The 25,671-nt window shown below is 51.7% G+C and overlaps 3 protein-coding genes and 1 long non-coding RNA gene across 5 annotated transcripts; all 4 read left to right on the top strand.

Moving 5' to 3' along the window:
* The first annotated feature begins 2,101 nt into the window (after positions 1-2,101).
* HOXD11 (homeobox D11) lies at positions 2,102-15,852 on the top strand. Of its 2 annotated transcripts, XR_009545924.1 has the most exons (3): positions 2,102-4,798; positions 5,567-6,020; positions 15,717-15,852. XR_009545924.1 is itself a non-coding variant. In XM_060177678.1 (2 exons), the coding sequence occupies exons 1-2, from the start codon at positions 4,012-4,014 to the stop codon at positions 5,800-5,802; spliced, it is 1,023 nt and encodes a 340-aa protein (XP_060033661.1). In that variant the 5' UTR covers positions 2,102-4,011; the 3' UTR covers positions 5,803-6,305. The 2 variants fall into 2 exon arrangements, 1 of the variants encoding a protein (XP_060033661.1); XM_060177678.1 differs by lacking the exon at positions 15,717-15,852 and having other exon boundaries at positions 5,567-6,305.
* HOXD10 (homeobox D10) lies at positions 12,697-16,681 on the top strand. Its single transcript, XM_007524687.2, has 2 exons — positions 12,697-14,346; positions 15,717-16,681. The coding sequence occupies exons 1-2, from the start codon at positions 13,392-13,394 to the stop codon at positions 15,992-15,994; spliced, it is 1,233 nt and encodes a 410-aa protein (XP_007524749.2). The 5' UTR covers positions 12,697-13,391; the 3' UTR covers positions 15,995-16,681.
* A 2,281-nt stretch (positions 16,682-18,962) lies between these two features.
* On the top strand, positions 18,963-21,766 carry HOXD9 (homeobox D9). The gene is made up of 2 exons (XM_007539198.3): positions 18,963-20,383; positions 20,759-21,766. Exons 1-2 carry the CDS (start codon positions 19,435-19,437, stop codon positions 20,998-21,000), a joined length of 1,191 nt encoding a protein of 396 aa, XP_007539260.2. The 5' UTR covers positions 18,963-19,434; the 3' UTR covers positions 21,001-21,766.
* A 3,252-nt stretch (positions 21,767-25,018) lies between these two features.
* On the top strand, positions 25,019-25,545 carry LOC132534245 (uncharacterized). Its single transcript, XR_009545925.1, has 2 exons — positions 25,019-25,096; positions 25,194-25,545. It is a non-coding gene; the product is annotated as an uncharacterized LOC132534245 (long non-coding RNA).
* Positions 25,546-25,671: the final 126 nt, after the last annotated feature.

Genomic DNA, 25,671 nt, shown 5'->3' with positions numbered 1-25,671 from the left:
TTAGAAATGTTGCCCTATTGGTGTGGCTCAGGGAGTCAGTGGGGAGATCTGCCAAACACCCCCCCCACCCCCAACAACCAAAGAAAGATGGAGGCCACACTCAGACTTCAAATCCAAGGACTGGGTAAAGGACCGAGAAACTACTTACTGAGACCTAAATGCAAAATACCATAAGTAGGTTGTTTTCTTTCCAATACAGATCATTCAAACACTGTGTTCTTTCTCTTTAGCCTGGGTTAGGGAGTTGGAGAAGATATTCATGGAGGCCACTCCCCCACAAGGTTGGTTGAAATACAAAATGTAAAATTCCTCATAGATTGGTGCTTTGCTGGATGTTTTCCCAAATCTCCTCCTTTTACTGTCCGGTACAAATACAAAGATGGTGGTGGGCTCCTCTCTTCTTTCCTAGTCGAGGTCCTGCCAAGGAGGGGTGGAAGCAAAGGAAATGGGTAAGCAATAAAGACCAGTGAGAAACGATGCTGAAATCCCAGTATCAGCATTCCCTGGCACAAAGACAAATGTGTCCTCCGAAAAGATGCAGTCCACGCAGGCCTCTGAAACAGGAAAACTGTTCGAAAACAAGAAGGGAAAAAAAAAAAAGTATTCTTCTAGCTTTCAATCGGTTTCAAGCTCCGGAGGCCCATGGGGGTGGGGGGGGACTCTTTTAAGGCCTAGGGGCGCCCCCAAAGGGAGGCGGGCTAGGGAAGCTCCCAGGAGGTCCACGGGTGGAGCAAAAATCCAGAACCGTTGTAAATATTCATGTTGGGGGGGGGGGTGCCCCTTCACTCCGCCTCTCCCAGCTGCCTGGGGAGGGGGGAGGGGAACAGCGCCTGTCCCTACGTCCTTGGACAAAGGTGATCTCCCCACATTTTTGTTCTTCAGGCACTTAAGCAAACCACTCTGAAGGCTTTGCAGAGGAGGAACTGGCTCTGGGTGTTTCTCCCCGCGTTCTCTTCTTCTTTCGTTTCCTAAAAGAGCATAAATAATTAAAGTTTGGCAGGGAGGAAAAGCTTTCTTGCAGAACTGTAGTGGCAATAAATGAAATGACTCAGAATCCCTTCCCAGTCAGCTTTTACGAGAGCTGCCAGACAGTGTCTGTTCACGTTCTCCAGATACCAGGGGCGCCCTGACAAAGTTAAGGTCAAGTTAGTGTCTTATCTTGGGTGGCTTGAAATTACCGCATCGCGTCGGGGCGCTGCGCGGAGAGCTGCCACTCGCGGAGCTGCTGGCGGCGCCTGGATCGTCCGGTGCGCTCCCGCGCTTCGAGTGGAGCCGCGCAGACAAGGACAAGGCCACAACGCCGGGGGCTTCGCGGTAGGTTCCGGAGCAGGACGCGCCTGGCGGGAGGCTGCGGTTTTCCCTAGGTTTGGGGGTGAAGATGGAGGTGGGAGCTGGGACCACTAGAGAAGGGCGCGGGTTGGGTGTGGGGGCAGGGGTCCGCGCTAAGGCGCAGAGGGGCCCCAGAGCCCCGCTCCCCGTTGCACCCGGGCGCCGCTGCAGATGGCGCACCCTCCCCCGCCAAAGCGCGGCTCCAGCCCGAGCCGCCGTCGCCATGTCGTTGAACTTGAATAGTTCGTCTTCCCCATTTCCCTCTTCGCGGTCGGCATGCTCGGGTTTGGGGGCAGCGAGCTGCCCGCGCCCCAGCCCGGCGCAGGGAGAAGATGTGGGAATTGTGCGCACCCCCGGGCCGAGAGAGACGCCGCGGGTCCTGAGGCCGGGCCAACGTGCAGCGTCGGGGGAGCCATTTTAGGAGAGAGATCCAGGGGCGTCGACCATGAACCCGAAAGGGAGATGCTCGCGTGGGGGGGGGGAATGCAGGGGAACCAGTAAGCCTGCGGTCAGGGCTCAGGGGAAGAGACCGAGTTGGTCCTTGGGAGAGGGTGCCCGTTTGGATGAGAGGAGGGTGCACAGGAGTATAAGCGCTGGTTGTGTGTGTGTGCACGGGGAGCACCCTTGGCCTCCGGTTGCCACTGACCTGTTTGCGCAGCGCAAGGAGGGAGTCGGAGGTGGGAGGGGGCAGGAGAGGGGGAGTGGGTGGGCGAAGCGGAGGGAGGAGAAAAAAGAAGGGGGGCATTGGTCACAAACAGATAGGAGCTTCTGTCACCCGCCGTTTCTGTCTCTCAGCTCGGTGGGCAAAGCTGACTGTGCGGGCACTGCGGTGACCAGGGGTGGGAGACAGCCTGCTTCCCAGCCTGGCCCGAGAGGGTGCCAGACTGAGGCCCAGGGCCCAGTGCTGGAGTGGCTTGAGTAGAAGGGTCCTAGGGAGAGAAGTAACTTCCTGCCGCCGTTGGTTGTGGGGGTTTGGGTGTGTGTGTGTGGGGGGGGGCTTCTTTCTTAGAGACTGGTTTTGCCTTTGGGAAGCTTGGCTCTTCTGTAGGGCGGGAACCAGGGCCCCACCTGGCTCCCCAGGATGGAAAAGAGGGGCGCAGCGGCAGTAGAGGAGAATTGAGATGGATTGGAGGATTGGTAAGGGCCTTTCAGGGCTGGGGGAGCTAGGGGGCTGAAGCCAGGAAGCAGGGGTTGCTAAGAGTCACTTGGTGAAGGGAACTGGCCTGGCGGAGTGGCAGGGGAGGCAGGCTGCCCTGTACCCGCCCGCCCAAGGGCACTGCAGGAGCCTAGAGAGAGGCTGCATGGATGGGCAGGCCTCGGGACGGTTCTGACAGGAGCAAGAAACTGAATGTGAGAAGCTCGGGTCATAGTTCAAGCCGGAATGAAGGATGGGGGCAAGGAATGGTGATCTGTCCGGCTTGAGGTGTGGGTGCAGATAGTGGGAGAACATGCAACCTGAGCAGAACTCTAGATCCTTTTGTTCAGGAGACCCCACCCCACCCCAGCTCTTAAGATTCATTGGATGCTTCCACTGGCTTACCTCCCTTCTGGGAGAGAAAAGGCAGCGGGGCGACTAGGAGAGAGACAGAGACAGTGACAGGCGGCTAAAGCAAGGAGAGGGACTGGGAGACAGCGAAGGAAAGAGCCACAGAATGTGGGAATGTGAAAGGACAGAAGACTGAATAAGGACACTACACAGAAAAGTGAAAGAAGAGAGGGTCTGGGAGTGAGAGGTGAAAAGAAAGAAGCGAGCTGAGCGAAGGAGAGAGAGAGAAACAAGAGACAGAGAGAAACAGATAAGGAAGCCAGAGAGAAGAGAGAGGGTCCCAGGGTTACTGAGGCCTTGGCCCGGGTGAGTGAGTTCCTGATAGGGTTTTGAAGTGGGCTCTTTCTTTCTTTCTTTCTTTCTTTTTTTCCGAGGTTCAATCTCGAGCAGGCAGAGTCAGGGATGGAGGGACCCAAGCCACTCTGTCACTCTGTCACTCTGTCATGACCGAGTGGGACAGGAGAAATACATAAATCGGATCTCCCTGCGCCCTGAGAGCTCAGAGCAGTCAATCCCCTTGAACAAGAAGCAACAAGCTCCAGGCGTGCGAGCGGCAGAGGGTGGCTACGTCGCGGGGGAGGGAGCATCTGTGTTGGGGGGGGGGTGCTCACACCCTCACACCTAGTCCCTCGTGTCCGGGGCTGGGGCTCCCCCCTCCGCTGCGCTCCTTCCCTTCCCCCTTCCTCCCCCTTCCTCCCCCGCCCTCCTCCTCCCCGCCGGCCTCGGTCCGCGTACTTAAAGGCGCGCGGGCTGACGCGGGCGGGCGGCCCGGCCGGGCGGTGGCAGATGCACCCAGCGGTGGCGGCCGCCGGCGGCGCACAGGTGACCGCCCCGCGCCTCGGCCCGGTCGGGGGGCGCTCGGGGACAGCCCGCCGGAGCCCCGAGGAAGCCGCTTCGCCCCCACGGCGTGCGTCCCGGGGCGTGTTGGTGGGCGCCGATATAGATATAAGGACATTTCGCTCCATGGCGTCACGTGACATAATTACCACCCGAATCAATCAAGATGAATTGCACGTCAGCGCCCGGTGGGGATTTTGGCTTAGCTGATCCTGGCCCAAGCCTCTTGTGCAATCGATGGCTCAGGTTGGCGGCGCGGGGAGCGGCCCGGGGCTGGCGGGCGCGCACGCCGCGGAGCCATGAACGACTTTGACGAGTGCGGCCCGAGCGCAGCCAGCATGTACCTGCCGGGCTGCGCCTACTACGTGGCCCCGTCGGACTTCGCCAGCAAGCCGTCGTTCCTGTCGCAGCCGTCGTCCTGCCAGATGACTTTCCCCTACTCGTCCAACCTGCCGCCCCACGTCCAGCCCGTGCGCGAGGTGGCCTTCCGCGACTACGGCCTGGAGCGCGCCAAGTGGCCGTATCGCGGAGGCGGCGGCGGGGGCGCGGGGGGCGGCGGCGGCGGGGGCGGCCCCGGCGGGGGCGGCGGCGGCGGCGGGGGCTACGCGCCCTACTACGCGGCGGCGGCGGCGGCGGCGGCGGCGGCGGCGGCGGCCGAGGAGGCGGCCATGCAGCGCGAGCTGCTCCCGCCCGCGGGCCGCCGGCCGGACGTGCTGTTCAAGGCGCCCGAGCCGGTGTGCGCGGCGCCCGGGCCTCCGCACGGCCCCGCGGGCGCCGCCTCCAACTTCTACAGCGCCGTGGGCCGCAACGGCATCCTGCCGCAGGGCTTCGACCAGTTCTACGAGGCGGCGCCCGGGCCCCCGTTCGCAGGGCCCCAGCCCCCCGCGCCCCCCGCGCCGCCGCAGCCCGAGGGCGCCGCGGACAAGGGCGACCCCAAGGCCGGGGCGGGCGGCGGGGGGTGCAGCCCCTGCGCCAAGGCGACCCCGGGCTCGGAGGCCAAGGGGGCGGCGGAAAGCGGCGGCGGCGGCGGCGGCGGAGAGGGCCCCCCGGGGGAAGCGGGCGCGGAGAAGAGCGGCGGCGGCGCAGGTAGGATCCCGGGGCGGGTGCGGGTGCGGGGCGGGCGGCCACGGGAGCGGGGGGGGGGGTGGCGAGGGCCTCCCTCTGCGCCTTTTTATATGCGACTTTATAAGCGTTCGAGGGGGTTTATACATCCTGTAAGATTTCCCGGGCCGCTGTAAAGCGTGTTTACGATAGGAAACCAATTTAGGTGGGCTTAAGGTAGACTTCGAGGAGGACCTTAATCGCTGCAGAGAGCTGCCCCCCACCCCACCCCACCTCAACTAGGAGGGGTGGGGGTGCTAGAAGCCCGGGAGGGAGGAGGAGATCTCACACTGGTTTGTGGGTGCCCGCACTCGAGCCTGGGATTTTGGTGTTGGGAGGGGTGGGGGAGTGGGGAGGGAGGGAGTTGATCCCTGAACTGGACTTTCTCCAAGCCGCTGGCTCCCAGCACCAGGAGTCCCAGGAGCGCTCGGGTTTCTGCTTTCCCTTCGGGTTCCACATTGTGCCTGTCTGATCTGCTCTGCTCCCCCGCTTGTGTGTGTGTGTGTGTGTGTGTGTGTGTGTGTGTGTGTGTGTATCTCCCCCTGGACTTGAACACACGTCCACGCCTGCACTCCTGTGCCCGCCCATATATCATCCCCCCACCACCACCACCACACACACACAGACCAGGCTTTCAGCAAAGACCGTATCCCCAACGGGCAGAGCCATCACCTGGCGTGATGGCTTCAGGCTGGCGAGGTAGGGTAGGCAGTGACCTTTCTCACTCACCCCTTTGGTCTCTTTGCCTTGCAGTGGCTCCCCAGCGGTCCCGGAAAAAGCGCTGTCCCTACACCAAGTACCAGATCCGTGAACTGGAACGCGAGTTTTTCTTTAACGTGTACATAAACAAAGAGAAAAGACTACAACTCTCTCGGATGCTCAACCTCACTGACCGACAAGTCAAAATCTGGTTTCAGAACCGCAGAATGAAAGAAAAGAAACTGAACAGAGACCGTCTACAGTATTTCACTGGAAACCCCTTATTTTGAGAGCTCCAGGAAGCACCCCTTCCCCTGAGCCCCACTCATTCATCCTCCTCCCCACCAGCCTCCTCTGGGCAGGCCCAAATGACCTTGGGTTTAACAACACCTCTTCTCTGTGGAACTTCAGAATCCTTTCCACCATCAACTCAGGACCTTCCAGCGACCACTGCAGCCTGCGGACAAGGCCGGGACTTGGCCGAACGGATCCTAATAAGGGGAAAATGGTAAATGCAAATGTCCATTTACAATTTTACCGCCTCTGTGTTGTTGTTCTCCCTCATCCTCTTCAAGGCCCAGTGGGGGATGTTGTGAGATCTGTGGAGAGTTAGGCCTGGGCTGGAAGGCTCTTGTTTTTGTTGTGAGTTTAAGGAACCTGGTCCTCACCCCCTTAGCCAATGCAGATTATTTAAACTCTGGGAAATGTACTTTTGGTCTGTCGTATCAAGGCGTCAGTCATTGTCTTTTGTGTGAATAAATGGTTTCTAGTAAAATGGAGGTTATAGTTTCAATGCACTGTATGAATTTTCCTCTTTGAAGAAGTTTTAGTGTTCAATTAGGATATTTGATTGGTCAGAACCTGTCCCCACTCATGCAACTGAAAATCAAGTGGAAGGCTTTTTGGTTCTCTTGAAATAAGTTGTTTCTTCTCAACACTCCTAGGTCCCAGTGGTTTTAAAAATTGTTAGGGATGAATTTCTAAATTGAGGGTGTGACCCAGCTGTGCTGGTGCTGCCTTCTCCAGACCACAGACTGGAGCAGCTCGATTCTAGGAAGTAGCTCCCTCCCAGTCTAATGAACTTGGAGTCTCTGAAAAGACAAAAAAGAAAGAAAGAAAAAAAAAAAAACTAGAGGTAAATAAAAAGTTCAAAATCTAAACTCATTCTTGACAAGAGTGCAAGAACTTAGGGCCCGTTGAAAGAAAATTACAAAATTAAAACCCTTCCTTGGGAGAAAAAAAAATTAATTTCCTAAAAGGAAGTTTCAGTGGATGGAGATGGGGTTGGGGTCCTTGGTGGTATCATGGTGTCCTGGACAGGAAGGGCAAGCCCCTCCCTGGTAGAGGGCTCAGGGCTGCAGACTCTGGTCTCACTGCATTTATCACTACAAGTTAAAGAATGTGGTGGGGGCTGCATTGCACTCTATGTTGCAGGGCCAGGCCAGGCTGTTTACAAAACCTTGAACTGTCTAGACAACATCATAAAAGCCAAAGTTCTAAACAGCTTAATTGGGTTATATTATACACCTTCTGGTGGGCCCAGAAGAGATTTCCGCAATGTGCAATAAACTGAAGGAGTGAGAAAAGCTCCTCTTTCTCTGAAAATAGTAAAGGGAGTCTTATGATTCTTAACCTCTCAGAAGCCCAACGTTGAAAAATACATTCATAAGCTGTACAGGACCTCATGCATCTTCCAAGGAGACACGCATTTCCTTAAGCAAAAACATTTTTAATTGCCAGAGCTTGGGGGCGGGGAGGAAGGAAAAAATAAGTGCATAAGTGTATGCCTTTGAACTTCCAAAATGTCAAGGTCATCACCTTTAACCTTTCTGAATAATTAGGCGCCTTAAGGTTTCTATGTGATATTCAGCTGCCACCCACTCTCACACACACATGTTCACACAAATCCCAACTCCCACACACATTTATGACCACACAGAATCCTATCAGAGGCTAATCATAAATCTAAATAAATTCTAAATTTCAGATTCAATAACCTTAATTTCCCTTTGAACTTGTGTGTACCTCTAAATAGCATTTGACTTTTTAAAAAAATATTAGTTAACATGTCTGCCAGCATGATTTTAATACTGCTAGGAAATGCTAGGGTTTGTTTATTTGTTTGTTTGGTTTTACTTTGGTGGGGGTAGTCATAGTTAGCAGTCCCCTTTGCTCTGATGAACTGCAGATTTTAAAGCAGGTATTTGAAATTTCTATTTAGACTTACACACTTGTTATAGTTGACATTTTTGTCACCCTATCAAATAAAATATCACATTTTGTACAATACAGAACAAAAGAAAATATACTTATATTGTTTTTAAAAGCATCACTTAACCTTTGATGAAGGATGCAATAGAAACAAAGCCTACAATCAAATGATTTCGTTTGTAAGGAGATTCCTTTGTTTGGAATTCTGGGAATATATTAAAAAATCATTGCCCTAGTAGTTTGATCCCTTCAGGAGGTAAAACTGTTTTATTTCCTTCCCTCTACATCTACTTTTTTTTTTTTTAACTTCATCTAAATATGGCAAGCTTGTGTGTCCACCACCTTAAGCAAGCTTGACCAAGAGACAGCGTTTCCCATGTGCATGGTCTTGGAAAGCCACACGGGGGCGTGCTCATGTTCCACAAGGCGCAGTTTGGTAGGCAGCTTTACCATATCTTTTCAATAGTGAATTCTAATTGGCAACTTCAGACATTAGAAACAGGCTGCCACTAAGGTGTTTGCTTGCTCTTTTTTCTAAGCAGCCATGAGGTGTGGACAGATAAAAAGGGAACTATCCATACATGAAAGAAGTGATCACCTATCTACTCATTCCTGAAAGATAAAGCAGTTGCCAAAAAAGAAAAAAAAATCTTATTATGTGATTATATCAAGAATAGTTTCATAAAAGACAAATATTTGAATTTTAAAATAAGTCTTGGTCCTTACTAGCTAATTAAATTATGGGAATCAACTTCTGGATGGTGTGAGTGTGCAGAGCTATTTGAAGGTAGGACCAGTCTCTTCCAAAAACCGCATCCGCCTTGCGTGCTAGTCGACAGCTTGGGAAGATTAAAAGGCTTTTGTTTAAGACAGACCAGGGAGCCAGCAACTTCACTGAGTGTGGTCTCAAAGAAAATTTAAAAAATTAAAAAAGGAGACATGTTGTAACTGACAGGGTCGTTGTAGGCAAGGGAGCTCCCTCCCTCTTGTGCCGGCACCTAGAACTATCAGTGGCGCTCAGAAGGTGCAGACAGGGCTGAGCAGGGACAGCTAGATCCTGATGCCGCTGAAGGAAGCTGCAGACACTCCAGAGAAGCATTTAGAGTCTGAAGCATTTAGAAGTCATAGTGGAGTGGGGGAGTATATCTGAAGCAGAAGAGCTTTGCATTTGACAGAATCCTGGCTAGCTGTTTAGCCTTCAGTATAAAGTCTGATTTTGTCACTTGCTCTTGGAAGCAGCTTTCTTGCCTGGTGCCCTCTCCCCTACCCTTTTGGAAAGCCTTTGTCGTTGGGGAGGGCCTATGTCACCACAAGTGATCCAAAAGGGAGATTGTTAGAGGGTGGGATCCTGGACTCTGGCCATTCTAAGTGAAGGTAGCTGTCCTTTCTTCACCGAAGTTCATTGTGAAGTCCCTGCCTCTACGGCTTTGCTTTTGTCTCCTCCCTCCAAGCCCTGGACAAAAGCTGCCCTGGGTCCACCCCCTGAGAGCTGGCACGGGCTTGAGAGGAGTCGGGGGCACTATGTATGCCCCCTCAGGAGGCGCCAGTCTGAGGCATGGGCTGTCCCATGGGCATCCCAGGCTCCCGCCTGTCTGTCTCTCTGGGTCTAGTTCAGCTACTGTGAAGTCTCTTGGTGCCTAACTCTGGCCTCAGTCTCCATGTGGTGAGGAGCCTCCTGTGCCAGTGGACCTGTGCTCCTTAGGCGGCACGAGTAGGGTACAGGGGAAAGTCCCCTTTGCCTCTGGCAGACTAGGTCTGCTGTTCATTCCTCCCTGAATCACCCAAAGGGGCCTTCACAGGGTCAGGTCGGAGGATGGGACCAGGAGTTCTGAGGGCTGCAGACCTGAAGCCCCGGATTGTTCGGGGTGCATGGAGCTCAGAGCAGAGTGGATGACCACATCTTGGAGATGTGGAGGTCCCAGATGCTAAAGTGGAGGGAAAATGCCCAAGGTTGGAATCTTTTGTTTCTGTAAGGAAAAGAGATTTCTCAGCTGCCACCCTTTTGCGTGTCTCATAGATCCCTCCTGTTGGTGTTGGCGTCTCAGATCTCCCTGTTTTTAGCTCCCCTTCCGTTTCTTTTCATTCTGGCTGGAAGGAGCACAGTGCAACCCAGAGAGGTACTGCAGGGAAGCAGCTTTAAAATTTCATCCTCATCCACTCTGCTGCCCTCCTAAAGTGGCACAGTCAGCAGGCCACCCAGGGCCTTAATTCCGAGTAAACCTAGAAGCTCAGGATCTCCTCATGCCCTGGGCTGCCTTTCTTTTCCCTAAGACCAGACAGTGCAGACGCAAGTCATTTCTTGATTCCGAATGCTAATTTCTTACTAAGGCGTTGCTTTTTAATTTTTCTCTAGGAAGAACTGTGTCAAAGAGATGGTTGTCTTGGTACCTATATACTGATATTCATGTCCTTTATGGGGACAATATTGATTTATTATTAATGGTAACGGTTCCAACTGATCTGAAGATGACCGAAAACAGCGGCTACACAGCTACATTAAATACTAGTATGCAAAATAAAAGCTGACTTTTAAAGCCACTGCCTTTTTCAAATTACATTTGTTTCACCTCTGCTATAGGGTGTTCGGCAAACTTTCCACCTTTTCCAAGCCCCATTCTATCTCTTTCATTATTTCTGTCTTGCTCAGTTGTATGGCAAAAGTCTCTGAAATCTTGACCGTCCCTGGCCCCAAGGAGCCGATGTGAAGGCAGAGTGTATAAAAGAGAAATAGAATTTTGTAATAGTCAACTCTAAATTTTATCTGATACATATTTTTCTCCATTAGTGAGGGTGGCCTATTTAAAACCAAATCTAAAGGAGGATGACTTTTAGTACAAAGCTTTGGGGAACTGAATCAGAAAGGTTCCCAGGTTTGGGAAGTAAATGCTGCCCGGCTTGGCTCATAGCAGACCTACTGGCTCTACATTAGTCGAAGTGTTACTTGTTTTGAGCTAGGATATTTTCGTTTTTCTTGTATCAACAAACATTATGAAAAGACGTCTGAACGGCATAAAATTCCTAGTTAAATTGAGCAGTCTTGCCTTGTGCACGGGATGGGGATAATTCAACAACCGGGTTCAGGGTGCCGACACTGTCCAGACCCGAGCAGCAAAGGAACCGCGGTGCTGGAGTACCAGGCTGGGGTCCAGGCGTCTGCTGAGCACAGGCACTTGGTCTATCCTGGGCATACTCAGCTGTGGATGGGATTACATTTGCCTCTTGAAAAAAGCAATTTTCAGGTATTGTCAGTGACTATTAGCTTCAAATAGGGCGCTAAGCAGATTAAAACCAAACATTTGCCCAAAAAAAAATGAAAGAAAAAAAAAAAAAGGAAAAATTCCTGTCTTTCTCATTCCTCCTACCCCCAAGCTTAGAAAGACCCACTCCTGCTGAAAGGTAATGTTTCAACCTCCAGCTACCATGGCCCGAAACCCCCAAGCCTGAGCAGTTAGAGGCACCAGGCTTTTAACCTGACAGTGATGTTGTATTTGAACAGCTGCTTAAAGGTTTAAAAGGTCTGTCTCATTGCCACTGCGGGTGGACGGGTCCCTCCTCTCTCTCTCTCTCTCTCTCTCTCTCTGTTATTGTTTGGGCGAGGGCATTGAGAGGCTCCAGGCAAAGTGGTTCTAAAACTCAAAATAATGTTCAATGTCTTTTTCTACCAGGCCATGGGGCAAGTTCTTTTGGGAAGTGGGGGGGGGGGGGCGACACACACAAAGGGTTTGTTAGAGAAGAATTTTGGGAAGGAGCAAATGGGCTACTGGATCGCCCAGAATCCCAAGACACTTTAATGAGCTCCAAAGAAATGTTCTTTGGTGGCAGGATGCGATTTGTCTACAAGTTCAGTCTCTGGGCCTGAAATCCAAGGCTAGTCCAGGACAGAGTGAGTGTGTGCAGGAAAAAGAAAACACAGGACAGAGAATGCTTCATGCCTGCATTTCAGGGACCCTTGTCGTCCTCTGTCAGATGCAGAGAGAGGAATCTGGGAAGCCTGTGGATGGCTTCCACACCCTTGCAGGAGCCTCTAGGCCAGGGTAAGCCTTTGGAAATCAAGGTTAAAGCTCCCTGCTGCTGCCCGGGGCCAGAGCTTCTGAGGGCTGCTAACCAGCCTGCAACCAGAGAACAAGGGAGGAAGTTGTTGGAGAAGTTTCTCATAAAACTCTGAGTTTCCATGGTGGTTGGTTCTTTAATGAGCTCAACCACAGTCCCAGACCAAATCCTCTTAAGAGAATTGGCCCTCACCAAAGGAAGCAGAGAGCCAAGATTCCTCCACCTCTGTTTTCCTCCTTTCTTTCCTAACCCAAGCAAAACCTTGTCAAATGATTTTAGGAATTGTCCAAAACTATAAAACTCAACTTCTGACAAAAGTGTAGCTTTTTAATATTTGCCAGTTTGTGTTAAAACAAAAATTGACCTTCTTGGTTAGTAACGAAGGGGAAAAATCAATAGTATAATTTTCAATAATTCATAAAGCAAATGCCATTATGCTAAATCTTAACTATTAATCTTATCCTTTACAAAGTCTCAATTGATTTGTTAATAAAATATCTCCCTGTGTGTGGCAACAGCGAGTATAACTCTTTAAAAACCTTCAGAAGCAAGAAAATTACCAAGTAGCCCAAGAATGTAGATGAGAATTTTATTGATCGCCCTGATTCTTCTTAATATGTATTAATAAATTCCACAACCTTTTGTACCTCGCACTTGTCAGAAACCAATGCTTTTACAAAATCCATAAAAGGAAAACATTTTTTTTCTTTGCAGAAGATTCCAAGTGACACCTTATGTCTCCCTCTCTCTTGCATGGCCCAGTCAGTTTTTTAAAACTTTTAGAGTTTGAGAGCATGTTTTCTTTCTTTTTTTTTTTTTCTTCCCTTGGAGAAAAAACAATTCTCTTCTTTCTCTCTTCCTTCTTCTGTGCACTGTTATCAGGGTGTAGGGGGAGGGAAACCTCAACTTATCTCTCCGACTGGGTAGCCGATGGACGCTTTCCCGAAGGACAAATAGCAAAACTGCTGGCGAGGGATAGTCTCCCGGCTGAAATCCCCCCAGCCCCCCAGTTTCTCAGATCGGGGTGTGGTTCCTTCTCCTGCCCAAAGCGCAGGGAGCCCACCGAGGTGCGGGGACGGGGAGCCCGGGCGGGCGGGCGGAGAGGGCAGCGCTTCGGCCGAGTAGGTTCCCCGGGGATCGGTCAGCAGCAGCGGCCTCTGCGCTCGGCTCGGCGACCCATCTCACCGCCGCTTCCCAGACACTTTGACTTCATCTATGCGCGAAAGCTCTTTTCCCTTTGGATTCCTAAGGTGGGATGTCTCGGAGCCTGGGGAGTCCGACTCACCTTCCCAGGCTGCTGGGGACAAAATGACCCAGCCTGGGCCCCCAACCCCCGCCCGGGCCCCGGGTCCCGGTCCCCGGTCCCCGGGTCCTCTTGGGCGCCTCGTGCCCCGGTGTGTGCGGGAATGCTTCTGTGTGCCACGGCGCTCCCCTCCTGCTCCCCTCCCCGCGCGCGTCCTCCTGCAGCTCCCCAAAGGCCGAGCCTCTGCTTCCGCCTGCGGGGCCGAGAGACCGGGGCTTCGGGCGCGAGTGGGGCCGAGCGAGCCCGGGGAGCCGGTGGGCGGCGGGCGTGCTGGGCGGCCTGTCTCGGGCGCGCACTATCGCGGCTGCATAGTAGATGTCGCTGTTGTCCGTGCTTACGCGGCCGGCCGGCCGGGCTCAGGAGCACGTGACCTGCAAGGAGGCTGCGGCTCAAGGCCATTTTCAAATCTCATTGGCTTGGTTGTCATGTGGTCGGCAGAGGCATCCACAATTACACGGGGAATGTTTTCCTAGAGATGTCAGCCTACAAAGGACACAATCTCTCTTCTTCAAATTCCTCCCCAAAATGTCCTTTCCCAACAGCTCTCCTGCTGCTAATACTTTTTTAGTAGATTCCTTGATCAGTGCCTGCAGGAGTGACAGTTTTTATTCGAGCAGCGCCAGCATGTACATGCCACCACCTAGCACAGACATGGGGACCTATGGAATGCAAACCTGTGGACTACTCCCGTCTCTGGCCAAAAGAGAAGTGAACCACCAAAATATGGGTATGAATGTGCATCCTTATATACCTCAAGTAGACAGTTGGACAGACCCGAACAGATCTTGTCGAATAGAGCAACCTGTTACACAGCAAGTTCCCACTTGCTCTTTCACTACCAACATTAAAGAAGAATCCAATTGCTGCATGTATTCTGATAAGCGCAACAAACTCATTTCTGCTGAGGTCCCTTCGTACCAGAGGCTGGTCCCTGAGTCCTGTCCCGTTGAGAACCCTGAGGTTCCTGTCCCTGGATATTTTAGACTGAGTCAGACCTACGCCACCGGGAAAACCCAAGAGTACAATAACAGCCCCGAAGGCAGCTCTACAGTCATGCTCCAGCTCAACCCTCGCAGCGCGGCCAAGCCGCAGCTCTCGGCCGCCCAGCTGCAGATGGAAAAGAAGATGAATGAGCCTGCAAGCAGCCAGGAGCCCACCAAAGTCTCCCAGGTGGAGAGCCCCGAGGCCAAGGGTGGCCTTCCGGAAGAGAGAAGCTGCCTGGCTGAGGTCTCCGTGTCCAGCCCAGAAGTACAGGAGAAGGAAAGCAAAGGTCGGTATGAGCTGAGTTGCCACCCCAGCGGGGCGTGCAGCCTGGGAACCCAGCAGAGAGGGAGCGCCTGGGTGCCCAGCGCCTAACCGAGGCGGGGCCCAACTGGCAGGTGCTGTTCTTCCTGGCTTTTAGAGGGGCTCTGTCAGTCCCTGGATGGTCTCTGCTTCTCCCCCTCACCCTGACTACTCTGGTCCTTCTGGCTAGTCCTGGCCCCACACTGATGGCGTCTGGACAGAGGAAGGGCTTGCCGGGCTTATTTTTCCTAGCTAGACCTGAACTGCAACAAAAGAGTGCAAATGAGACCTTGTGGCTTGTAAACACTGCCTCAGAACCTGCATTCTCCTGTTCAGATTTGCAGTCCCAGCTTTGCTTTTCATCCAGTGATGATTTGAAAGGCAGCCCAAGACACTGTGTTTGTGTTTGAGTGTATGCACCCCGCATCCTGCGAGCTTGGGGTGACCTGGGGAATGAGATGGCTGAATCTGTTGGTGCTTGGGCTGGGTGACAGGGCTTCTTGTCTTTTCAGGGCTAGATAACCTTGGCTTTGTCTGGGGAAAGTGCCGCAGGCTTTGCAAACCATTTGTAGTGGGGGGGGGGGGGGGACAGAAAGGGGTAGAATGGAACCTTCGTGGCCCACATAGCAGGGCCAGCCTTGGGGCTGGGTTAAGGAAAAAGAGTCAGGGACTCTGAATTTTTGAGAAAATAAAACAAAATAACCTATCCCTGGAGTCTCACCCAGAGGTGAGTCACAGTAGGAGCTATGTTTCTGGGGGAAAGCTTTTGTGTCGGGGCTAGACTGCAACAGAATCCAGGAAATTCTGGGGAACACAACAAAGCCCAGGCTGGGCAGAAAAAGTGTACTTGGTTGGTTCCTAGGTAATCTTTTGCAAGAGAATGGGCACCAGTAACCCTGAATGTGGGGCTCCCCGCCTGCCAAGGAGAAATGGGGAAGAAGTAGCAGACTTGGGGGCGGAGGAGGTAACAGTCATGTTGGGAGACTTGTCCAGGTTGTACCTTGCTTTCTCCACTCCAGTCCCATTGTGGGATGAGCTCTTAGAATGTTGCTAGAAAGACCCTGAAGTTTACTGTTGTCCTCATGATTATGCAGGTCTGAAAAGTTGGGGGGAGGATACACATCCTGACACAGAGCACGAGAGTACCCAGCCATGCTGTCATTTGAGGCATTTAAACTAACCTGGCATCAGTTATAAATCCCTTCCAGGTCCTACCATCTGTGAGTACTGTTTAATACCAGCATTTCCCCAATACAACTTGGCTGCCAGAGGGGTCATGGCCAAGGGTACATTTGAGTAGACTGATAGTAAAATTTTTTTTTCATTTTTTTCTTTTTCTCCCTTTAATTTTGTTAGAGGAAATCAAGTCTGATACTCCAACCAGCAACTGGCTTACTGCAAAGAGTGGCAGAAAGAAGAGGTGCCCTTACACTAAGCACCAAACGCTGGAATTAGAAAAAGAGTTCTTGTTCAATATGTACCTCACCCGCGAGCGCCGCCTAGAGATCAGTAAGAGCGTTAACCTCACCGACAGGCAGGTCAAGATATGGTTTCAAAACCGCCGAATGAAACTTAAGAAGATGAGCCGAGAGAACCGGATCCGAGAACTGACCGCCAACCTCACCTTCTCTTAGGTCCGAGGCCCATCAGAGGTCGGGATCAGAGAGGCAGTGTTCCAGGGCCGAGTGCTGGAGGAACTGGGAAGGCAGAAACAAAACCTACACTGCTCTTTTTTTTTTTTTTCTGTTTTGTTTTGTTTTCCTGCTAGAATGTGACTTTGGGGTCATTCTGTTCGTGCTGCAAGTGATCTGTAATCCCTACGAGTACATATATATATATATATATATAAATCTAGCACGTGTAATTTATTATTTTTTCATCATAATGCAGGGTAACTATTACTACGTATTTTTATTTGGGTCTTAACTTATTGGAACTGTAGAGCATCAATCCATTCACCCATCCAGCAATGTGTCTTTTTCATGTTTTTCCTAACACAAAAGATATCTGTATGTGGTTAGCCCATGAGTTCATGGCATTTTGAGTACATCTAGTACTCAAAAATATTTAAATTACATATATATTTACAAATTTTTAAGAAAACCCACAATCTCTGGGGGGAGGGGGACAAAAAGCACATTACACGTATCTTTTTGCAAACAAATTTAGCAATCGTCCTTGGTGAGATGGAATCTTGACAACTTATGCCTTGTAGCCTTTCCCTTGTGGTGCATCTGTGGTTTGGTAGAAGTACAACAGAAACCTGTCTTTTCTGTGCATGTTCTGGTCGCATGTATAATGCAATAAACTCTGGAAATGAGTTTGTCCCCTCTGCTTTCTGAAATAGAAATACATAACAGTGCAAATGAAAGTCTTGGGCGAGATTATCTTCCTTTTAATTTACTTGCTTGGGGCCATTGGACTTGGACAGAGTGAGAGAACAGGGAAAAGGAGATGGTGAGGAGCTGGAGAAGGAAGGCCTAGGGAGCCAAACCGTGACAATGGCAGGGGAGTGAAAACCCAACCTGGGTGTGCTGGGTTTTTTGTTTGTTTGTTTGTTTGTTTTCATAGTTGGGAAGAAGGCACGTCCCCCACCCCTCAATTGCTAGCACAATTGAACTTAAAAAATGAGTGTTAGCTTTCTTTTAGCCAGAGCCTAGCAAGTTACCTTGTGCCCAGGCTGTTACTTCCTCAAAGCCCTTCACTTGAGCCTCTCCTCCCCTTTCATCTTAACTGGATCATTTTTAATGCCTTCAGTGGGGTCACAGTTATTTCTCGCTGCCTTGTCATCATTGGGGGCGAGGCTGAAACCACTTTTGCCCACCTAGAAGCTGTCTTACCTCCATTAGAAGAGCAAGGAACATCTAAAGTTTAGTGTTGAATCGCACCCAGTTCTACTACCCCATTCCGCCCCAAAGACAGCCTGACTGCAGACAAGCAGACAAGCAGAGGGTGGACGAGTGTCCCCATCCCATTTTGCCCTGTTTTTCTTATGGAAAGATATTAAGCTCAGTCATTAAATCCTTTTTAGTGGCCCACATGAATTTATTATATTTTAAGAAAGGAAAGTTTTGCCCCAGTTAATCCTCCCTCTACCTAGTTACAAAATGCTGCCTAGAGCCATTCTATCTGATAGGAGAAAAATGTACAAAAGGTGACTGAAAGCGTTTGCAAATGGACACGACTTCTCCGGAAGCCGAGCGTTTCAGCTGCCTTCTCAGTCCTTGGACATGTCCAGCCAGCTTCTATCAGTTTGTTGCGTATGTATTATATTTATGCTGATGTACATTGCCCAAGATAGTCCAGAATTATCTAGACCTGCCAGAGAAAAAGAAGGGAAGGTCTTGAGGTTGGGTAAGACAGTTGGCAGAGTTGCAGGTCATACTGCAGTTTCAAAGTGTCCAATGGTTTCAAGTAACTTCACAAAATATATCTTTATCATTTTCCCTGTCCTAAAAACAATCCACCTAGGAACTATGAGCCTTAGAACCCTTATCTAGGAAGTATGGGGTGGAGAGAGGTTAAAATTTTTATTCTTTAGAGTTTTAAACTTTCTCTAGGAAAAAAAAAAGTTTTGGAATTCCTAGACAGAGAGCACTTTAGTGGAACCATTCCCGGGGGTGGTAGAGTGGTGGATTCTGAATCCGTGCCAGGTTGGGGACTGGAGTAGATTTGCCCCAGACCTTAGGTGAGAAGCATGTGTGTAGAGGAAAGCAGTTTTGAATTCACCCTTCCCGAGGTGTAGGGAGCCCCACTGTCTGTTGACAGGAGGCCATGCTTCAGAGTTAACCGAGCTACTGGCAAAGACAGTTCCTCTGACCAGAACCAGAAAGCCACTGGCAAAGACAATCAATCAGGCCATAACTAACCATTTCCCCCTTCCTTTCCGGGGGGCTGGAGGTGGGCTGGTTACCCTCCAAGGGTGCACTGGGAAACTTGTAGAGCTAGGAATATATCCTCAGCCCCTGGCGCCAGGCTGCTTTTGTCTCTGCTTCCAGCCGAGCTTCCGAGGCTTTGTACCATGGATTTGGGAGTGACAATGGGCATTTCCCTCAGATTCAAGGCTGTCCAGTCTTACCTCTGGGGGGGGGGGGGTTGTCGAAAGAGAGTAGCCCAACAACCCAACCCTGCCCTGGAGATGCACTTTAGGTGTCTTTTTGAGGCAGGGTCTGGGCTGCGGGACGGTAGTGGGCCTGCACTAGCATTTGGGTTCTGTCCTGTGGCGTGTTCTCTTCCAGGCCCTTTCCTGCAGCCCTGGAGAAGTCGAGGCGCCCGGGTGGGGTGGCCACATGCGGTGCCGCCCCGCCAGCCCGCTGGCCCTGCGGTGGGCAGCCAGACCGCGGGCCTGGCCACCCCGACTCACCCGCAGCCCGCGGCGTGTGCTCAGCCTCACGTCGGGGGTGTGCATAGCGAGAGTGTGTGACTGTGCTAGGGGGAGGGGACCCTCGGAGCTGCTCCATCCGTCCGTTTTATTAGGGACACATTAATCTATAATCAAATACACCTCATAAAATTTTTATTGAAAGGCATAATATCATTACAGAGGTCTTCCACCTGTTTTAAACAACACGACAAACTGTGAGAGAGTGTGTGTGTGGGTGTGCGCAGGGTGGGGGGGCAGGTTCGGGGAGGGGGAGAGGCGCTGGGAGAAGATCTGCCCTTGGGCACCAGGGGGCCGCCTCGCCAGGCCCGCCAGCCCGGGGCGCACGCGACCCTGTTCCCCACCCCGGCGGCTCCCGGCTGCGGCCCCGCGCCCAGCGCGCCCAGGACGCGCGGTGGCTCCCTCGAAGCCGGGGCGTCTGCACCGACAGCCTCGCGGGGTTGGCACCGAAACCCCAGGGGCGCCAAGTGGACGCGAACAAATAGTCCCGAAGCGCCTCCTCCGGCCGCGCTGGGGCGTGTGGTCCCCGGCGCGCCTGCGGTGTGGCCGTGCCAAGGCCGGGCCGAACTGGGCGCACGGGCCGGGGCCCGCGGGCTCTAATTGCAGAGCTTATGTTGATGATGATGATTTTTTTTTTCTTAATCTCAGCAGCCCCCAGTTTAGCGGACTGATTTACTCCCGGTATTGGTAAATATGATCACGTGGGCCGCGCGACCAATGGTGGAGGCTGCAGCCTGCGAACTAGTCGGCCGCTCGGGCGCCGGCGGGGAGCGGCGCGGCGGCGGGCAGTGTAACCTTGGCCAGAGCGCGCGGGGCCGCGGGATGTCCTCCAGCGGCGCCCTGAGCAACTACTACGTGGACTCGCTCATAGGCCATGAGGGCGACGAGGTGTTCGCGGCGCGCTTCGCTCCACCGGGGCCCGGCGCGCAGGGCAGGCCCGCAGGTGTGGCCGACAGCCCCGCCGCCGCCGCCGCCGAGTTCGCCTCGTGTAGTTTTGCCCCCAAATCGGCCGTGTTCTCCGCCTCCTGGTCCGCGGTGCCCGCCCAGCCCCCGGCGGCGGCGATGAGCGGCCTGTACCACCCGTACGTGCCCCCGCCGCCCCTGGCCGCCGCCGCCTCCGAACCCGGCCGCTACGTGCGCTCCTGGATGGAGCCGCTGCCCGGCTTCCCGGGCGGCGGGGGCGGCGGGGCCCCCGGTCCCAGCCCCGGTCCTGGCGGCGCCCCCAACGGGCGACACTACGGGATTAAGCCTGAAACCGGAGGAGCCCAGAGCCCCGCCGCCGCCGCCGCCGCCGCCGCCGCCGCCGCCGCCGCCGCCGCCGCCGCCACCTCCTCCTCCTCCACTTCCTCGTCTTCCTCCTCCAAACGGACTGAGTGCTCCGCGGCCCGGGAGTCCCAGGGGAGCGGCGGCCCTGAGTTCGCATGCACCTCGTTCCTACGGGACAAGGCAGCGGCGACGGCTGGGGGAAGCGGGCCTAGGGCAGGGATCGGGTCCGGGGCTGGCTCCAGCTCCGGCTCCGGCTCCGGCTCCGGGGCGGGCAGCTCGTCGGAGCCCTCGGCTTGCAGCGACCACCCGAGTCCGGGCTGCCCGCTGAAGGAGGAGGAGAAGCAGCCGCCGCAGCCGCCGCAGCAACTTGACCCAAGTAAGTGCAAAAGAAATTGCCCCCTGATTTATTGCTGAAACCTGTAAGGCTTGAATGTGCAAAACTGATAGTTTTACTAACCTATAAAAACGTCTAGACGCCTACCCTAGCCTAGGCGAGCAACATGCGTCCATAAAAATAAAAAAATAATAATAAAAAAAAGCTTCCCATAACCACCTAGCCTGGGCGCGCGGTTTGTACGGTAAACAGAGCGCGGGCATTAAGACTTTTTATGATAATTCCCCCCAAGTTGTGAAAAGCGCCCATCCTTGCTGAAATTCATTTTAACAACCTCTCTTCTCTACCCTGCCGTCTCTCTCTCTTTCTCTGCTTCCCCTCCGCCCCTCGCTCCCCCTTTCCACCCCCCCTTCATAGACAACCCCGCAGCAAACTGGATCCACGCTCGCTCAACCCGGAAAAAGCGCTGCCCCTACACCAAATACCAGACGCTAGAGCTGGAGAAGGAATTCCTCTTCAACATGTACCTCACCCGAGACCGGCGCTACGAGGTGGCGAGGATTCTAAACCTCACAGAGAGACAGGTCAAAATCTGGTTCCAAAATCGTAGGATGAAAATGAAAAAGATGAGTAAGGAGAAATGCCCCAAAGGAGACTGACCCGGCTGAGCTGCGGCCCAACCACTCTGTTTAGCCAAGGCGGTGGGGTTTCTTTGTGGGTGCTTGGCTTCCAGAATCTCTCCAGCGATTTGGACAACCTTCCCCCCTATTATTATTATTATTTTATTTTATTATTATTTTTTTTTAGGTAGAAGTGACTGTGTGGTTGATCTCTGTGAGGTATTGGGGGGAACTCCATTTGCTCACCAATGTGTTGGAGAAATCAAGTGGCTTTTGGGGTTTTGCCCTATTCTGTGCCCACTCCCTCTCTCACCCTTTTGGTTCCTTAGGAAATGCTACATTTTGTGAGTGCACGCTGGCTTGAGGAACCCTCTCCTACGTAAATGTACCCCATGTTTCTGAAAAGCAGTGCTGTAGTTAGCTGCCCACCCCACCAGAGCTGCTCAAGCAGGGCCCAGGAGCACCCCTATTCCAAGAATGAAGGCAGAGCAAAGACACCCGTGGAAGCCGCTGCAGGCTGAGGCCCAGCCAGGTTGCCTACAGGTTATAAAGCCCCCTTTCCTCAGGGAGCCTGTGGGCCCTGGACTGAGACTTTGAATGAGGCTGAGCAAGATGTCCAGGGACTTGTTCTCAGTGCACTGGAGAAGCTGTTCTCTCCCCGGGAGGGCTGGGCTCGCGTGGGCAGCTGCGGGTGGAAACTCTCCCGGTTCCTGCTCGAGGACCAGTTGTAAATGTTACCGCTTCGCTTCCTACCAATAAATGCTGACCTGATCAGATGGAGCCCAGACGCTGGCCCTGAACACTGTGTGGCTGTTTTCTGTGTCTCTGTGAAATATCCACCCTGATGAGGCTTCTCCCTCAGCCCAGGGAGGGGGATGCTGCTCAAAGAAAAAGCAGAGGGTGGGGCCTCGCACTTGAGAGGCCTGGTGGTGTGCCTCTGATTCTCCCTTTTGGGAGTCTGAATCCAGCTAGAGCACAGCTCCTGGAGGGTCCCTGGCACCCCCCCCCCACTCAGGTTGCAGCACCTGGGGGAAACTCTGCCCAGTGTCAGTCTAGCAGTAGTGCCCAGCAACACCCTGGGCCCCAGGAGCCAGGTAATCTCACTGGGGTGTTGCCACACCACACCTCAGACATCACTTTCCCTTCTCCCACCTCCCCCCAAACAAGGGAGAAGCCTACTGTGCACCACAGAGCAACTCCTCTGGCTCTGGGAGGCTGGCTGGCTCCAGAAGGGCTGAGCTGGTTAAGCTGTGAGCCTCCTGCCCTCCCCACAGGAGTCCCAATGTGACCTTAACAGGCCAAAATGGTCAAGGCTCTGGTCCGCAGCTATCCCCACTCTGCTGCCCCTCCCCCAGTCAGCTCCTGTGTGTTTAGCTCCCAGCTTGGCCCTCCGACGGTCGTATTCAGAGGCTAAAATGAAGGTCATTGTAAGTGAGGGTTCGGGCCCAGGACAGCCTTTGCAGCCTGAGAGGCGGCGGCACCCGGCAACAGGGGTTGGGAGGAAGGCGGGGACATGGTTGAGTTTTGGGGGATCCTGATGAAAGAGGGGACTTGAAGGAAAAGCGGGGGTGGGGGGGGTGGGCTGGGAGGGAAAGCCAAGGCCCAGATCCGGCCGAAGGTGCTCGGTGCTCCCGCCCCTACCGCCAACCCGATACCTAAGGTTCTTTGAAAACAGGAAGAGCCAAGGTGTCATAAAGCCATCGAGCCGGCGAGACGTCTGGAGGTAATGAGTTTACGACAGGTCCGGCGCTTCGCTTTGAAACCATCTCATTTTGATGTTTGTGTTTGTGGGAGGAAAGGAAAAAATGCAGACAAAACTGGGTCTTAGATCTGGACAATAAAATATAAACAAAACTGTGTTGGACCTAGAAGACCGGAGCCTCAAATGAGGTGTGAGCACCTCGGAAATAAACTTGGGTAGGGGGGAATGATGTATTCCTGATTTTTTTCAATGGGCTGGATATTAAAAGTAGCCTGCCATGGGTGGCTCTTTCTAATATTTTGGCTGTGGCAGCGGTCTCATTGGTTCTTTTAAAAACCAGCTTGTTTGGGATGGACTCTGGAGGCTTACTTGATCTTGGGTCAAGGAAAGTTCTCCCAGTGAGGAAAGATGAAGTTACTAGCGCTTGACTGCAAACATGGATAGGATAATACTGTTGGAAATTACACTTATTTGCTCACAAAGATAGTCATTACAGCTGAACTAGAGGAAAGCATTTTTGGAAAAATATTTATAGTAGAGTATCCTCAAGGAAACACTTAAGCAGACTAAAATCTTTAAAAAAATCAAGCGGTGTGCATACTCAATTCATCGGACTTTATATGTAAATTTAAACATTTGTTATGTATAGAGGTGTTAATACAGTCTGATGGGGCTTTCCAAAAAGTCATTTCAGAGATCCAGTAAGAACCAAACCAAAACAAAAAGCAATAATTTAGTATCCACCAAACACCACCATCACTCACTACCCCAGCCATTGTCCAGTGGACCTGAAGCATTAAAATTATAAAGTTAAAATAGCAAATATCCATTATTTTAATATGTAAAAGCCTTAAGAGGAGAAAAAAAATCAATTGTCTATACTTTCTTAATTTTAAAAGTGCCTAGCTCCCTCGGGGGGGGGGGAAACCCTGTCGCAATTAATATTCAGAAAGTTGGGATTTTTGTTCATTCTAGTCCATCATAGATTGTGAGTGGCTACAGAATGAAGATTTAGTGTATCTGGCAAGAGAATGGCTGGAAGCTTTTGGAAAAGACACTAGTGGAAGCTCTTGGGAGCACAAATATCTTTGGCTTCATAAGCCCTTATTTGCCGCACTTGACTTGTTGACAATCAAAGGGATGAAGTATTATTAGAGTGAACCATTCAAACCCCAGTCAAACTAAAAAGCAAGACTGGAATTGGTTTGACTTCAATAGGGAGGTTCCTCAGCTCCAGATTTCATTTGGCCACTAGAGAGCGCCCTTGCTCCACTTTGTGATCTTGTAAAAGGCATTGCCGCAGTCAGTGGTGAGTGGTTTTGATTAAAACTATTTACAATCTTATTTCTAAATTCTAAATCAGGATAAATCTAACAAAAAATAAAGCAATATGCACCATTAAATTCTCCAGCGTGTTAGGTATAAAACTTTGGCTTAGTCCGGATTTCAGAAAATTTGGCACCCCTGAAACTATAAAATGCTATGGCAAATTAACGCAGTCTATCAAAAGGGAAACATGAAAAGGCATAGATTTTTTTTTTTTTTGGTGAAGTGAATCATTCTCTTTCCCCACTTAGGTTATAGACAGAATGCTTGGGTGGAAGGGGAAGTGTTTTGTCCCGAGAGGAAATGTGGTGTAATGTTTTCTTATTTAGGCCAAAATACATAGAAATGAACTGGAGGGGGAAGGGGGAGGGGGGAGGGGGAGGAGGGAGAGAGAGAAAAAGAGATTTCTGCCTCCCAGGAAGAACAGATTTCTAGTAGGTACCTTTTATTTTTGAAACCTGAGTTCAGGTTTTCCCCATTTCATTCCAAAATCCCCCTCATTTTTTGAAAGTTTAAACATAGGCGCATGGACACACACACACACACACACACACACACACACACGCTGAACAGTGAAGTGCAAAGTCACAATTCCAAAAGTTAGTTCCAAGGCTTTATTAGAAATTATTGTTTTAATTGGGCATTTGCAAGATTGAAATACAAACTTAGCTTTCAGAGTCAGTTCCTGCAACTTCGGATTGAAAGTTTTTTTTTTTTAACCTGGCGATAACCAGCAGAAAACAACAGTAAAAATAAAATAAATCCTACGCTCTACCACCCCAACAAAAGTCTGTTGCGTTCCCTACTAACTTAAAACTTAAAGTTTGCCTTTATTATCTGGAGATTCATTAGGCCATCCGTTGACTTTAACCATTTCCAGTCATTCCCTAGAGTCAACTAACGACAAGTCTTCGACATTAAGATCTTGCTATGACTTTCCATCCTGTTCCTATTTTTTTTAAATCAGCATTTGCAAGTTATGTATGATATTCCGTCTACCCGGACCAGACTGACTTTTAGAATCTTACTTGCAGGTTGGACTCATCTACAAGTAGCTGAACATCATTGTGGTGCTCTAACTTCGGGGTTGCCTTCTGAGGTTTTTAGGTAATTGCATTGGATACGAAAAGTCCGGGGGCTGGTGTGGTTTAACTTGGGGGGGGGGGGAGGGCGTCCCGGGTAAACTCTTTTTTGTTTTTGCTAGATTGGTTACCAAGCTGGTGGGCCTGGAGTCCTCATGGCAATGGACTGTACCCAAGAAGAAAGGGCTCCTTTTCCTTTTACCCCAAGCGTCCACGCAAAGGGCCGAGCAGGAGTGGAAAAAACCTATTGCATCGTCGGAGACCTATTGCATTTATTGAAGCGGGTGGGCGGCGGTCGGCGGTGCAAAGCCAAGCAGATTGAGAGCGAGGTTTTCAAGTGAGGAATCCAAGGCCGATTCACACTGCATTCCCTACATGCCGACTCTTCTCCTGGGCGCTCACAAGTTAGGAGGATCCTTCTCTTTGCTTTCTTTAAAATAAAATTTTTAAAAAATGGAGGGAAAAAACACACAATTTAATAACTTTAAACTGAGCTCAGCTTCCAATAAATTCACGAGGTAGGCTGAGCGAGGAGAAACTAGCCAAACACGGGCGCCGCCCGCAGCTGCCTGGAACTGGTGCGACCGCAGCAGGCCAGAC

Source organism: Erinaceus europaeus, chromosome 18 (genome assembly GCF_950295315.1).
Source record: "Erinaceus europaeus chromosome 18, mEriEur2.1, whole genome shotgun sequence".
NCBI classification, from domain to species: Eukaryota; Metazoa; Chordata; class Mammalia; order Eulipotyphla; family Erinaceidae; genus Erinaceus; species Erinaceus europaeus.
The sequence above is the reverse complement of the archived record's forward strand: the minus strand, read 5'-3'. Positions and strand labels throughout refer to the sequence as shown.

What these genes read in the sequence shown, in the direction of transcription:
- HOXD11 (XM_060177678.1), top strand. Translation starts at nt 4,012, where the DNA reads ATGAACGACTTTGACGAGTGCGGCCCGAGCGCAGCCAGCATGTACCTG. An exon ending in GAAGAGCGGCGGCGGCGCAG is followed by an intron (nt 4,799 to 5,566) that starts GTAGGATCCCGG and finishes TTTGCCTTGCAG; the next exon opens with TGGCTCCCCAGCGGTCCCGG.
- HOXD10 (XM_007524687.2), top strand. Translation starts at nt 13,392, where the DNA reads ATGTCGCTGTTGTCCGTGCTTACGCGGCCGGCCGGCCGGGCTCAGGAG. An exon ending in ACAGGAGAAGGAAAGCAAAG is followed by an intron (nt 14,347 to 15,716) that starts GTCGGTATGAGC and finishes TAATTTTGTTAG; the next exon opens with AGGAAATCAAGTCTGATACT.
- HOXD9 (XM_007539198.3), top strand. Translation starts at nt 19,435, where the DNA reads ATGATCACGTGGGCCGCGCGACCAATGGTGGAGGCTGCAGCCTGCGAA. An exon ending in GCCGCAGCAACTTGACCCAA is followed by an intron (nt 20,384 to 20,758) that starts GTAAGTGCAAAA and finishes CCCCCTTCATAG; the next exon opens with ACAACCCCGCAGCAAACTGG.